Source organism: Microcaecilia unicolor, chromosome 5 (assembly GCF_901765095.1).
Source record: "Microcaecilia unicolor chromosome 5, aMicUni1.1, whole genome shotgun sequence".
Taxonomy (NCBI): Eukaryota; Metazoa; Chordata; class Amphibia; order Gymnophiona; family Siphonopidae; genus Microcaecilia; species Microcaecilia unicolor.
In genome coordinates, this window is record NC_044035.1 from 153,647,679 (window position 1) to 153,663,160 (window position 15,482).

The 15,482-nt window shown below is 45.3% G+C and overlaps 1 protein-coding gene across 2 annotated transcripts in view; it reads left to right on the forward strand.

The window, feature by feature from the left end:
- Nucleotides 1-15,482, forward strand: part of ECD (ecdysoneless cell cycle regulator) — a 66,959-nt gene that overhangs the window by 23,771 nt on the left and 27,706 nt on the right. For both annotated transcript variants that reach the window (XM_030203440.1, XM_030203439.1), the window contains exon 6: nucleotides 13,386-13,578. In XM_030203440.1, the coding sequence (XP_030059300.1) occupies nucleotides 13,386-13,578 (193 nt within the window). The remainder of the gene's footprint in view (nucleotides 1-13,385; nucleotides 13,579-15,482) is intronic.

Sequence of the window (15,482 nt, forward strand, 5' to 3'; positions counted from 1 at the left end):
TACTTCAGCTCGGCGAGTGTCAGAACTTCAGGCTTTGTCTTGTAGAGAGCCCTTTTTGTCCTTTTCCAAGGAAAGGGTTTTGTTGCGCCCGGTGCCGTCCTTTGTGCCCAAGGTGGTCTCAGAGTTTCATGTGAATCAAGTGATTTCCTTGCCAGTTTTGGGTGACTTGGCCGGGGATGCAGAGCAGCGTCGACTGGCCAAGTTGGATGTGCGAAGAGTCTTGCGCTGTTACATTTCCAGAACTCGTCACTATAGGCTTTCTGATCGTTTGTTCATTGTCCATGGTGGGGCAAGGAAGGGCGCGGCAGCTTCCAAAGCTACGATAGCTAGATGGTTGAAGGAGTCAATTGCTTCGGCGTATTTGCTGAAGGGCCGCGTGGTCCCTAAGGAATTTTCGGCTCATTCTACCAGGAGTATGGCGGCCTCCTGGGCGGAGAGTAGTTTGATTCCTCCGGTGGATATTTGTCGAGCGGCGGTTTGGTCGTCTTTGCATTCCTTTGTTAAACATTACAGGATTGATGTGCATGCCAAGGAAGAGGCAGGGTTTGGGGCTGCGGTGTTGACCTCGGGCCTACGGGGTTCCCGCCCTTAAGATATTACTGCTTGGGTACGTCCCATGCGTCTTGACCGGTCTGGAGGGTCGTGGAGGAAGGTGAAATTAGATCTTACCTGCTAATTTTCTTTCCTCTAAACCCTCCAGACCGGTCAAGGCCCGCCCTGTCTGTACTGTAGGCCAAGAGGTCTGTACTCTGTTGTTCTTTCTTGGCAGCTGTTGAGTGTGATTTCTATGGTTTCAGACTTGGTTTGTATAAGTCTGGTCAGGTGTGACCGTGTTTGTTCGTCCACCTGTGGAAGCACACACTATCTGAAGGACACAATGAAGGATATGAAGAAAGTGTCCAATTGACAATTACCACGTACGGGGTTATTAGTTCTAGTTGGTGTTGTTGTTTTCTCTGCTTTGTCAGGGTTATACTGGCTAGTGAATGTACTGCACAGGTTATATATACAGTATTCAAAAGTTCAGTGTTTCTCAGTCTCCCTCTGCTGGTAGGAGGACATAACCCATGCGTCTTGACCGGTCTGGAGGGTCTAGAGGAAAGAAAATTAGCAGGTAAGATCTAATTTCACCTTGTTCTTGATCTGTCCCTGCTATTCTCGGGTCACAGTCTGAAGAAGTCTGCCCGGTACTGGTCCTACTTCCCAATCACTGGAGTTGCTGTCAAAGCACATTCCAGAAAAACAGATGGGCAAGCGGTCCACTAGTTCCAGTAAAATGGAATATGAAGAAGCAGACACTGTGGAAGATGAACTTTACCTGCTCTCTACAATAAAGACACTTCCCAGGTAATACAGAGCATCAAGCAAACTGAAAGTCTGCTCATTCACAAGCACATGCCCCTGAAACCCTGCTGGGCAAAACACAGCTATGCTTTTACCTGCTGTCTATAATAAAGACTTGTAAGTTCATCTTCCACTCTGTCTGCTTCATCTTCCATTCCACAAAGCCTATTCAAATCCATCTTTCTGTAATCGGGATAGAGACCATAAAAGTGTGCCTTGTTTTGCCATGTTTGGAATACAGACCATAGAAGTCCACTTAGTACTGGCCTTACATCCCTACTACTGGAATTGCTATCTAAGCGCTGACAAGTTTTATTTTGATTCCATCATCTTTGCATTAAAGGGTCTTTTGTGTTTATCCCATGCTTGATGCAAAATGGAAAAAAAACAACAACCCAAAAAACGTGTATTTGTTACTGGAAATTGGGCTCTCAGGATTCCCTGAGTATCTAAGGCCTTTAGTTTCTTTTACCTTTGTTCTTTACCTGTTTTTTTTTTCTTATCTGACATTGAGGAATTATATTTTTACCTGATAATTTTCTTTCCTTTAGTCCTACCAGACCAGACCAATGGGATTGTTATGCATGCCCGTAAATGGATGGAAACACAAAAATAAAGTAGTTTTGTGTGATTCTTCCTTTAAGGGCACTGCAGAGCCCCAGAATAATTATTATTTCAACTAGCCAAGCAATGGTGGCCTCATGCATACTGTTGGGTCACATTGCAACTAAAGTGACCATGGTCTCAGCCAAATTATGTAGATATATCCTCTACTGACATGTAAATACATTACTGAGTCAGGAGGCATGGACTCAACCAGAGCATGACTGCAAAAAGGTAGGCAGATCCTCTGCTTACATGCAGATGTTTCACTGAATCAGGAGGTATATGGAATGGAGCATGAAATTGAAGGATCCAAAGAAAAAAAAAATCTGAAAAATCAAAAAGGATCAACAGGGAGGGCTTCTGAACTGATCTGGTAGGGATTAAAGGAAAGAAAATTATCAGTAAGATTGTCCTCCCTTTGTGTCCATCCCAGACCAGTCCACTCAAGACTAATGGGATATGACCAGTTTCCCAAAGAGGGTGGGACTATGATTCTAAAAGAAAAACAGAAAATACTGCAAGCCTGAAAACAGAGAGAGATGCTGAAGGCAATGCTTTTCTCAAGCATAAAAGAGGAAGAATCTTGCCTTTGGAAATAAGAGTAGGCAGGAGACTAAAAGGAAGTGTGTCAGCTTAAGAACACACGTGTAGCTAAGAGTACCAAGATATTTTCTAAGCTGCTCATGACGGATCTCCATAGGGCACAGCCTATCGCCAAGGAACCAGAACCCAGGGATAGGACCTCCAGTGAGAAGGCAAGGAACCAGAACCCAGGGATAGGACCTCCAGTGAGAAGGCAGGCAACATCTCCTTAGCACACTAGTGGAAATATGATGCACTTGGAAAGTCCTGAAGTGGAAACTCTCCGAAATAGAGAAATCTCACTGGTGACTAGTCCCCTATATTCATTCCTGTCAGACTGAATTCCTGAATGGCAGAATTAAATGAGTCATAGGAGGAACTGAGAAACAGCCATTGACGGCCTATGAAAAGACACAAATACTGCATGGGCAAGAGAAGCAGCTGCCTATGTTCCCAGGTGCGGAAGATGGAATCTAGCAAGAATCGAGAGAGCACATAGCCCCCGCCACCAAATACCCAAGTTAGGAAACAAAAAAGGGAGGGAATCTCCTGAAACATATTACCAAGAAGCTGCCAGTGTAGCACAAACATGTGCCAAAATAACTCTCCCAGTGGAGGGCTCAGTTGAAGACAATAGAATGAATTGTTTGTTGAAAGAAAAGTAACCCTTACAGAATGGTTAGCAGAGGCTAATTGGAGTGGATTTGCATTTGGAATGATTGATTTGCATATCCTGGGAGGCCAGTTGGCTGAGTGTTGTATAACCCACACATCCCAGTGGAAGGCTTAGTTCAAGAGTGCTCGCTAAAGTGTTTGCTACAAGAAGAATACCCCTTCCGAGTAATTAAAGTATAGTCCATGAGTAGCCGTATGGGGGACAAACTTAGAGAATTCTTTCAATCCTTGAGGGAGGGAGTGACATCTGTCTGTCTTTTACACAAAGCCCTTACTAAATGGAAACAACATAAAGACCACACCGGGCTTAAACCCAAATGAGAACGGGAGGTGGGGGCCCCTCTGGCACAATGGGACATATCAGTCTCAGTAGCACGTATACCTGCCCTTACTACTGACGTTCGACTAAGGGAATGTGCCTATTGTGTGAGCATATATCTCATCTTCCCAGCTGTTTCATATGGGGAGGTTGACGCAGCCTACCTGTCTTAAGTGTGGGGGAGCCCAGGGATCACTTTGCCATGCGTTTTGAAGCTGCCTTTCAGTTCAAGCCTTCTGGCGCTGTATCTAACGCTTTATGGAGCTAGAGCTGGGGATCAAGGTTATGGGAACAGTAGAACAATTGCTCAGGGGCCTTTGGGTGCCATAATAAGATTGAAGTGATGCTCCAACGTAAGTTGTGCTTGCTTGCCCGTAAGTGCATCTTGCAATATTGGACATTACAGGATCCTCCCCCCCCTCCCCCACCCCCCCGGCTTATTGGCACTGGAGAAACCAAGTGCCTCTTTTGGCGATCTGGGAGACACAGGAACCTCGGTCTTCAGAGACGGAAAAGTTTTCTGGCCACCTGGGGGTTATACCTCCAGATTTTACATCCTCGAGGTCGTAGTCTGCTCCTCAGTGTGTTATGAGAGGTGCTTATATGTTCAACTCCATTTGGGATAATACTGAGTTCCTAGATGGGATGGAGGGGGGAATCTCAGGGTCTAAAAAGCTGGATAAGAGTCGGGGGGAGGGCATAGGGGGAGGTAGGAGGAGGGAGTTTTCTTTTTTGTGCTTGAAAGTGAAACTACTTGGCTTAACGCAGTTTTTCCTTGTTACGAAATATCTTTTTTTTAATTTTCATAATGTGTATGAGAGGTTTCTAGCGGTCATTGTTTAGTTTTCTTCAAATAGCTATAGCAGTCTTTGAATAGTTTATGGGGTAGGGGGTGGGGGAGGTTACTGTTTAAAATTTGATGACTGTGGAGATGGTTATGTCTGTATTACGTTTGCTTGGATATTGTTCATTTGGAAGTGTCATCAATAAAAAAATTATTGAAACATAAAGTATAGCTCATGAGAGAAGATTTGCCTTGTGGTTAATTTGCTGGGGGGGGGGGGGGGGCAAGGAGGGTAACAGAGCTGTGACCTGTTACCGGGGGAAGGCTTCAGAAGGGGGGTGTTGGCCAAATTACAGATGTCTTATGATTATTCACCCTAAGTTCAAGGGGAGCCTTGCAGATTGACTTTGAAAGAAAAATAAAGCACTTGAAAGAGATCTTTCCTATGAATTTTTTTCTTGCAGAAAACTTAAGTTCCATTTCTCCTTGTTGAGAAGGAGGGATTGCTACATGGTCATCTGTTAAAAGGGAAGAGGAGCCTATTCAGTTCCTGTCACACTTCCCTAGATAGGGAGAAGTGTTGTCAGGAAGTACTCGAGATGTCACTTCTGTTTGAAAGGGGAGAATGGCACACTTTCTAACACCTACCTTGTCGCGGGTTTTTCTGCCTTAGTGTAGATTTGGCAAGAGTTCCTGTGGAAGCTGTAACCTACCACTCATTTGTTTACTGTTTGCTAATCTACTTTCAATAAAAAATAATTTACAAAAGGCACCATGCAGCCCCAGCCGCCCATATTCCTGAATGAAAAGAAAGGTGGACCTACCAAACATAGGGCTTCTTTTACAAAGTGATTCCCATTCGACAAATGAAAGGAAGCCCATAGGAACTGAATGGGCTTCCTCTCATTTGCTGCAGAGGAATCGCTAGCGTGGCTTTGTACAAGAAGAAGCCCAGAATACCCCTGTGCAGATACAGTGGGTTTCTAAGCCTGTGAACTGTTATTTCATGAAATGTATTTCTCCTAATTGGCCAGCAGATGGCATTCGTTTTGTGCTTTAAAGCTGGTGCAGAAAAATACTTTTTCTTTTCTAGATTAAGCTTGGTGAAAGGCAATCTGCCATACCATTGGCCAGATACTTTCAAATCTGGTCTCTGGCCCTAGAGTTCAAAGCTAGCCAGGACGTACTGGATTTTGTAGTCTCAGCTTGGGGGTACAGAGGAGAAACATCTCTGTCCTGAGACCCTGTTCAAGACTTGTGAACTGTTAATTTCTTGAAACTCCGCAGGTGCTACCCAGTTAGTAAAAAAAAGTGTTTAGATAGTTTTAATATGATCCTTGTTCAGTTACCTGCTACTGCTTGTTGCTTTTCCATAGGATTTCAGAGCTTCAGGCTGTCTTGGCAAGGTCCCTTTATTCACTTTTCAGATGCAGGGGTCTCCCTGTGCACGATTCCTTCCTTTCTTCCAATCAGCATTTCATCTCAGCCAATCTGTGGAGCTTCCGTCCTTTTACAGAGAGGACAAAAATGCTCAGTATTCTTCTTCCTTGAAGTTTCTCAATGTGCATAAGAGTTCTCATTAGATATCTGGAAGTCACAAATGAGTTTTGCAGATCAGACAGACTGTGTTTTTGGTAAACAGAGGGTTGGCCTCATGGCTTCCAAGCCCACGATTGCTAGTTGGCTGAATAATACTATTACGTCATCTTATTTGCTTGCGGGAAAGCAGGCTGTTCAGGCCTTGAGGGTCATTTTGAGGCATACAGCAACGTTCTGGGCGGAGACTACCTTACTGTCTCTGGTGGATTTTTGCAAGGCAGCGGCGATGAGGGGCTTCAGCCCTCAGGGTGACGGCACCACCAGGATCCCACCCACTCTAGGGTTTGCTTTTTTTTTTTTTTTATTTTTTTATTTGAAGTCAATATTAACAAATGATACATGTTTCAAACAAGGCAAACAAAGATCTGATGACAATGCAAAGCAATACATATAACTTCAAATTTTGTAGAACTTTTACTTTAGAAGTCAAATTTACCCCCCTCCCCCCCACCCTCCTCCCATACCCCCCTCGGACTGGCTTTATCCCAACCCGGTTCGTCATCGAAATTATGTATGAAGGAGAAAGGGGTCCCAAATCGAGTGCCATCTATTTGTACGGTTACTCCGCTCAGCTATGAGCCGTTCCATCTCACAGACATATCCCAATTTTCGAAGCCACCTAGTTAATGGCGGAATCGTAGTCTGTTTCCAACAAGCCGCTATAACTATTCGAGCTGCACAGGTGGCATAGCGCACCAAAGTCTGTTGAGTAGGTGTGAGGCCCGCTGCTTTTGTTGAAAACAGAAAAATAGTGGGATTCCATGGAATCTGAGTTCCCAGCCATACCTGCAGTCTGCTACGAACTGCTTTCCAATAAGCTCTGATTTTCCTACATTTCCACCAAATATGTCCCATGGATCTCTTCACACCACATCCCCTCCAGCACTGCCCAGGCATGGTGGGATAAATTCGTTGTAAACGCTCTGGTGTCATGTACCACCTAAATAGAACTTTAATGGCATTTTCTTTGAACGGGACATGAGACGACACCCTGGCCGCCGCTCGTTCCATCCTCTCCCATACCGTATCCTCCAATTCAATCCCCATGTCCCTCTGCCAACCCTTCCTGGGAAGTGTATAACAAGGTGTTTGTTGAGTAATAATACGATGTAAACAAGATATCAACCCTGTGGTCGTAGCCTGTCCCTCACATATTTGCTCAAGAGTTAATTGCTGTCTGTGTAGTACTTCCTGAATTGCTTTCATCTTAAGGAAATGCGAGAGCTGGAGAAATGCATACTTATCAGTTACCACTGTTGGAAACTGTTGCTGAATTTCTGTATAAGACAAAAGGGACTCTCCCGCCAGTAGTTGCCCCCAGGTTCTCAGCCCTCCTTCATACCATCTAGTGAATATGCCTCTCTCTGTCCCCGGAATAAATAAGGGATTATATGCTATGGGGGATAAACGCGACAGTAAGCATTGACGATGCGGAAAAAGACTATCCCAGTTAGACAGAGTAACGTATATGGAGGGGCACAAACCCTCCTCCAATGACCTAAGGGACCTTGGTAGCCACATTAGTGCCCCCAACGGCCTTGTGCCCAATGTGAACTGCTCCAGGCCCACCCATTGCCGATCAGGGTAGTCCTGGAACCATTCCACAGCCGCACGTGCCTGAGCTGCTCTGTAGTACCAACCCAAGTTGGGGACCCCCAGCCCTCCCCTCCTCCTATCCTGGTACAAGAAGGCTCGTGCTAGCTGCGGACGTTTGCCAGCCCAAATAAAACGCACAATACGATCTTGCAGTGCAGCAAGAAATTTACGAGGCAGCGGGACCGGAAGAGCCTGGAACAGGTACAGTAAACGTGGTAATATGTTTAGCTTAACTGCGGCAATACGGCCAAACCAGGAAAGTGCAATGTCTCCCCATCTCTCCATATCTGCAGTGAGGACACGGCCCAGGCCTTTATAGTTTGCTGTGAAAAGATCAGAGAGCCTAGCAGTAATGTTCACCCCCAGGTAGCGGATACTCCCACTAGCCCACCGAAAAGCATACGTCGATTTTAAGGTTTCCACCAGATCCGCATCGAGGGTCACGTTTAGGGCTTCAGATTTGGACATATTTATTCTAAATCCTGAGAGTGCTGAGTATTGTTCAATGTCCTGCAAAAGCTCTGGGAAAGATGTTAGAGGGCGAGTGATGAACAATAACACTTCATCTGCAAAGAGGGCCAACTTATGTGCTCTCCCCGCTATTGTAACGCCAGTGATCCCCGGGTTGGATCTAACCCTAGACGCAAAAGGTTCCATGACCATTGCAAACAACAGCGGGGAGAGAGGGCATCCCTTCCTGGTGCCCCTGTGCAGAGTGAAGAGTTCAGAGTAGCCCCCATTCAGGCTGATACATGCTTTAGGTGAGGTATAGAATGCTTGAATCCACCTACAGAATTGGGGTCCTATCCCAAAAGTCTCCATCACTTTGTACATGAATGGCCAATGCACCCTGTCGAAGGCCTTTTCAGCGTCTAGACTAAGGAGACACATAGGCCTTCGCATTTGTTTCGCCAAATACATTAAATCTACTACTCTCCTCGTGTTATCCATTGCTTTCCTATAGGAAACGAAACCCACTTGATCTGGGTGAATAATCGCTGGGAGCATAGGGGCTAGTCTATTAGCTAAGACTTTGGCTAAAATTTTGACATCAGCGTTTAGAACAGATATAGGACGATAAGACCCACAGTCCGCTTGGTCTTTGTCTGGTTTTGGTAATACTGCTATCCAGGCCTCTAACATGGAGGCCGGTAGAGACTCCCCCCTCCCTATTTGGTTGAACATGTCAGCCAAAAGTGGGGCCAGGTCAGAAGCAAATTGCTTATAAAACTCATTAGGTAGTCCATCCAGCCCCGAGGACTTACCAGATGGTAAATGTTGAATAGCTTTGTGTATTTCAAGCGGGGTGACCGGCTCATCCAGAGTGGCACGTTGCTGGCATGTCAGAGAGGCTAAATCAGTCTCCGCTATGTAATCTGCAATAGAGTCAGCAGGGGGGTTTATTTCACGAGCATATAACTCCTTATAGAAGTCACCAAACCGCCTTCTAATAGCTTCTGATGTATTCAGCATGTCCCCACCTCTCTCCCGGATATGGGTTACCGCCCTTTCCACCTTTTTCCTACGTAGCCTCAGGGCCAGGAGGCGTCCCGCTTTGTTAGAAAATTCATAAGAATAAACTTTCGATCGAGATTGTAATTGGCTCAAGTGTTCAGAATAAATAGAGTCCAGCTGAAGGCGCTGGGCTCGCAGCTCCTCCAATGTGGTCGGAGAGCCGCCGGCCTTATGCTGAGCTTCTAAACTCTTGATCCTATCTAAGCATTGAGCCACTTGTTTTCTGCGAATCCTAGCCCTCCTACTAGCCAGCTGTAAGAAATAGCCTCTCGACACTGCCTTCATGGCGTCCCACACAATGCTAAGGGGTGGCCCCGATGCCTTATTGATCTCCAGATACTCTTTCAGCACTTTTTTACAGCCCTCCACCACCTCACTCTCCTGTAACACACTGGCATTAAGTGCCCATCTTTTGTCTTTAATCTCTGCCTTGATTGTTGGCAGTACGACCCAAACCGGGGCATGGTCAGACAGGGTCGCACTGCCAATACCTGCACTGGGCCCCTGCTCTGATAGAGCCACATCGAGAAAAATATAGTCGATACGTGAGTATGATGCATGCACTGCTGAGTAATATGTATAATCTCTCATTCGCGCATGACTCAATCGCCATAGATCCAGAGTCCCCAGAGAAGTGGCCATTGATCCCAACGCTAAGGCATCCCGAGTGCCTACAGTCTGCCCCGTCCCAGACCGGTCTAAAACCGGATCCATTACTCCATTGAAGTCGCCTCCCATTATTATAGATCCTTGTGCAAATGTAGCTAAAAGATTCCTTGTTTTAATGTAGAAAGCCTGCTGGTGATCATTCGGGGCGTATATACAGGCTAGGGTTATGTCCATGTGGTCTAGTGTTATGTGCAAGAACAGAAACCGCCCGCCTGGATCCCGTTTGACCTTTACTATTTGGGCTTGTACTGACTCATGAAATAACACCGCCACCCCACGTTTTTTGGATCCCTCATTGGAGGAGGCAAAAAAGGACCTGGGGTATTTAGGATGGGAGAGGAGTCTTTCGTGCTTCCGGCGGAGGTGCGTCTCCTGCAACAGAACTATATGGGCCCCCAGCTGCTGGAGCTCTTTAAATAATTTCTGCCTTTTTTGTGGCATATTCAATCCTTTGACATTGTAAGATAAGATCTTAAGATTTATACTCATAACTAAGACATAAAACCAAGCAGAACGAGCAGAGCATACCAACCCACTGTCCTCACTTTCACCTCCATCCTCCTACAATGTGCCAGTCCGAGCCCACCCTCCCCTTAAACCCATTATCTAACCCCCCCTTCCCCCTTCTCCAGTCACCAACCCGAAGGTACATGCCCCCCAAGTGGGATGTGAGAAAGTAACCCACTGTGTTTCAGGCCGATCCAACTCCCTCCCACCCCCCCCCCCCCCCCCCTTGATCTTTGCCATGCTACCATCAGATGCCAAATCCCATTTAAACAGATCAAAAAACTGTAACTTATATACATGCCACAGCTCTCCATGAATTACCCCTCTCCCATTACTAATACAAAACCTCACTCCTTTTAGGTGTCTAACTGTTGAGAGCATCCCTCCTCCCACTAAAGGAAAAGAAGAGGAGGAGATGAAAGAAAAGAAAATGAATAAAATGTATATATATACATACAGATCCCCCAATAACCATAGTACTTCAAAATAAACTCAGAACAAAGCAGACTGGGAGACTATGAGCAGTGTCCCCCTGATACCACATATGTGTCCATCTGCTCTTCATCATCCACAGACGCAAGGAACTCAGGTGACAGGCCCCGATTAGGCCAGCGTATCAGCATTCAGGTTCCCTCCACCGTCGCTCTCCGCTTCGGATTGCTGCGCTTGTTGGATGCGGGGACCTGCTGCCATTTTTGTAGCTTTGCTTTCGTCGTAGGTGCCAGCTCTCCCAGAGGCGCCTTCGAGCTCACCAGTCCCACCGCATACAAAGACGCCCAAGCTTCGGTTAGGGAGCAAACCCTGTATCTGGTCCCCTTAATCGTGAAGTTCAGCGAAAAAGGGAAGCCCCACCGGTAGATGAGCTTCTGTTTGATTAGGACATCCAGGGCCGGCTTCAGGAGTCGCCTCTGCTGCAGCGTGAACTGGGAAAGATCTTGGTATACCGTTATCTTGGCTCCTTCATACTCCAAATCCTGTTTCTTCCGAGCACAGGCAAGAATTTGTTCTTTTATTTCATACTTATGAAATCGCACGATGATGTCTCGCGCTCTAGTCTCCTGACGCGGGCCCAGGGCTCTATGTGCTCTGTCCAAGTCAATCTTCTCTGCCGCTACCTCGGACCCCATCAGGGTTGCACATATAGTTTGCACTATTAGTGGGACATCTTCCGTCTCACCACCCTCTGGAACCCCGCGGAGTCGGAGATTATTCCTCCTGCCCCGGTTTTCTAAGTCGTCCAGTTTATAAGCCAAGTCTTTCGTTTTTTGATCCAATTCCTGTATGTGTGCATCATGAGCAGATAGGGACTCTGAATGCTCATCCAGCCGAAGTTCCGCTTCTTCCATTCGTCCCCCCAGCTCGCGGAGATCTGCGCTAAGCACCTCCATCTTTTCCAATATCTCCTCCTTTGATTTTTGGATGTCCTCTTGAATACCGGACAGAATCTGTTTGAGTTCGCCCGAGACACCCTTTTTTGCGGGGGGCCTCCGCGATTCCGCCAGCGATAAGGCTGAGTCGGAGTCAGAAGGCGAGGCCTGCGCCATTGCCTCGTGGCGCTTCGGGGTCTTACTCGGCCCGCCGCCTGCCGACTTCTCTGAGTCCTTGTTCTGCGCTGAATGCGCCTTACTCATACCGGTTGGTGGATATTACCAATCGGGAATGTTCAAAAGCGGCGAAAATAGCTGATGGTGGTCACTTAAAGCTTTTTTATCGCAGCGGGGAGCAGGAGCTGAGAAGCTAGACCGCCATTGCCAGTGGTGACGTCACTTCCTCCCCTCTAGGGTTTGCTTTTAACATCCCACAGGTTCTGGAATAGTGGGGAAACTACATAATGGAAGTGGAAAACCTAGGTCTTACCTGATAATTTTCACACATTTGCTTATCTGGTTAGTGTTAGGTTAGCAAGGAGTTTAAGGTTGTTGTGTTTATTCTGAGTTTCTCCTTACTGCTTGTCTACCTAAATATTGAAGAGCTGGACTGAAGGCGTCTCAGTTCAGTTTCAGTTTTCAGTTCTCTATCTTCAACTGCTGGTTGATGGACACAACTATCCCACAGGTGGGAAGGACTAATGGAAAGAATCAGGTAAGACCTAATTTCTCCTTAGTCTGTTGATTTGTCCTAATAAAGCACAGTGTTGACACAGGGATCACCTCAGACCCACATGCATAAGAGTTGGCAAATCTTAGAGAGTTGGTGAGCCCACACAGTTAGAACATGAAATCTAACTCTATAAGCACTTCTATCATTCCAGAGGACCATGGCAGGCCAGCTGTCATGCCTCCATTTAATCCCTTCTATAAGTGCCTCAGCATGAATGTGCACCTCTGGAGGGTTTACACTTTAGGTGTAGGCATCCTGAGAGCTGTTGTAGCTTCCTCCTGCCCAGATTGGGTAGAGCTTAGGTGCATCCCAGTTGTTTGAGCTGGTATGGCAAGGACAATGAGAGGTGAAATTGGGCTTGCCTGTTAATTTCCTTTCCTTGAGTCCTGCCAGAGCAGTCCAGATTGCACCCACGGAAGCCATGGAAGTCAAATGCTCTGTATGACAAATTCAAAAGATCTAACAGTATGTTGTAGCCAGCTCTGAAGATATTTGCATACTTAGTGACCATTAAACAGTGGTTTTATATATGTCAGTTTGGCTTTGGTGGTGAATTGGAAACCCAAAATATAACTTTATATAAATATAGCTTTGAGTTGCTTTAGCTTTGACATAAGATGCTGAGGAGCTGAAATGGCACCAGCACCCCCCCCCCCCCCACCCCTATAATGGGAGTAAAGTTAGCTCTGATCTGTATTTCTCTGGCTCCCTCAGCTCACAGGGGGATATAATCTAATCTAGTTTATTCTGGCAGGATTCAAGTACAGAAAATTGACAGGAAACCCCAGTTTCCCTGTTTATGTGATATAAATTTTCTTTACAGGAATTAGAAACATAAGTAAGGCATTATAATACAAGTGAAAACATTAAAATGTTTATAAGCAGGGGTTCAATCCATTTAAATTATGAGTAATTTCTAAAAATAGTTACAGCTGTATTCAGCTATATCCTTCATGACTGGGAAGAATTAGACTTTCATTCTAGAGTTGTACAACAAAACACTTGTGGGAAAACTTAGTTTAGATTCAGACATATTTTTTTCATCTTGAAGTACTCAATAATAGGCTTCTCTTCTCTTACATTTTACAGGTACCCTGAGAAAATCCAGCATTTTCTACACCGGGCTTACTGCTACCTTCCAATGAACATTGCAGCCCTTCTAAAAAAGTGTCCCCAGCTGGTGGCACCAGCAGTTCAGGCCTTCTATCTGCGCGATCCCATTGACTTGCAGGCCTGTGTTACCTTTCACAACTTTCCTCCTGAACCCCGCGTTCTTAGCTTGGTGAGTGGATCCTTTACATTGATTTGTTTGTGCAGCTGATATTCTGCACAGAGGGCTCCTTTGAGTAACTCACCATAAGACCTGTTCTGTGTAGTAAATGTGACCAGACGTGTGACAGTTGTCAGTTAAAGAATTTTTAGAGGTGGAACAATGTGTGTAAAACAGTCCTTTTTTTGTTTGTTACTCAGAAATTGGAGTTGTTTTCTTTATCATTTGCATTCTGCCTTTTGAACATTTTTTGCATTTTTTTTTCTTTTGCATAATTTTTAAATGTGTTTTTTGTTGAACATGGTTTGAAATATCCTGTCTTTTTTTTTTCCTCCACCGCTTTTTGAGATGTATTGATAATTGTCTGTCTTTGGTGGGGGGGGCTCTCTAATAGTGGTATAGAAGGGGGGTAATGTACTAGTATTGGCAGGCTCCCCCCCCACACACACATACACAAACACAATTGTGTCAATGGACCTCAATCCAAACACAGTATTTGAGGTACAGTCGCATCATGGAGCGATACAAAGGCAATATAACATTCTTATTTTTGTTTTGCATTCCTTTCCTAATAATTCCTAACATCCTATCTGCTTTTTTTAGCTTCCGCTACACACTGAACAGAGGGTTTTAACGTATCTTTACAGAGACAGCTAGATTCTTTTCCTGGTTGGTGACTCCTAATGTGGAACCTTGCAATACATAGCTGTAGTTGAGAGTTCCTTTTTCCCACACTCATCACTTTGCACTTGTTCACCTTAGACATCATCTGCCATTTGGATGCCTAGTCTGCCAGCCTTGTAAGGTCCTCTTGTGATTTAACAATTTTGTGTCATCAGCAAATTTAATTACCTCCCTAGTTATTTCCATCTCCTAGATCATTTATAAATATGTTAAAAAGCAGCAGTCCAGCACAGGCCCCTGGGAAGCCCCACTATCTTTCTTTCTCCATTGAGAATACTGACCATTTAACCCTACTTTCTATTTTCTGTTTTTTAAAATTTGATTTTAAACTTATACATCCATAAACACAGCAAGTACAGAAAGGGAATTCCAAGAAATAACAAGAATAAAAAATGCACTTTTCCAAACCAACTAGTCCACATCAAGAGGAGAGGAATCGCCAAACTCTAGCGTACCAAGGGCAGGGTGGTGGGGGGCGGTCCACCCCTGGTGCAGACAGCAAGGGGGTGCATGGAGCAACCATACGGCTTTCTGCTCCGCCAGTTCCCTGCCCCCTCTGATGTTACTTCCTGTTCCGGGACAGCGGCGCAACTGCTCCGTGCATCCCCAGGTGGTGAGGATGATACGCTTCGGAGGAGGGAAAGGTGGGTGATGTGTCGGGGGGGGGGGGGGGGGGTAGCAGCGACCCGACATGGGTGGCAGCTAACCTAGGTACACCACTGGCCAAACTTGTAAAGTAATCTCAAAAATCATGAGAAAAGTTAGTCTAACACTAAACATTACAGCGTAAAAGTGTTATTTCTCATGACTCTTAAACTTTTTATCCTGATGGGAGAGGAGACATTTAAAAGGGTATTTTAGAAAAAATAATGTTGCTCCTAGAACCAAAACCCTAGGCTTCAAGGCCAAAAAAGCCTTCTGCCTAAGTTGTGTGGCTGTAGCCACATCAGGAAAAATAGATCCTTGCTCCATAATAAACCATATCTTTCTTCTGAAAATACTCTTCAAAATAAGATTTATCATCCTCATGACCAATAAGGTAGATATATTAATTATATCCTGAGTATTCCCCCCCCCCCCTCAAAAAAAAAAAAAGCTGTTAAATCTACTTCAGTAGTAACTAATTGATATACCCATTGTTAATCAGTCTAAATCGTCTTTCTTCAGGTAAATAGTAACAATTAGCTATAACCATTGAATCAGCAGTAGTCGGTACCAAGATTTCCTTGAGA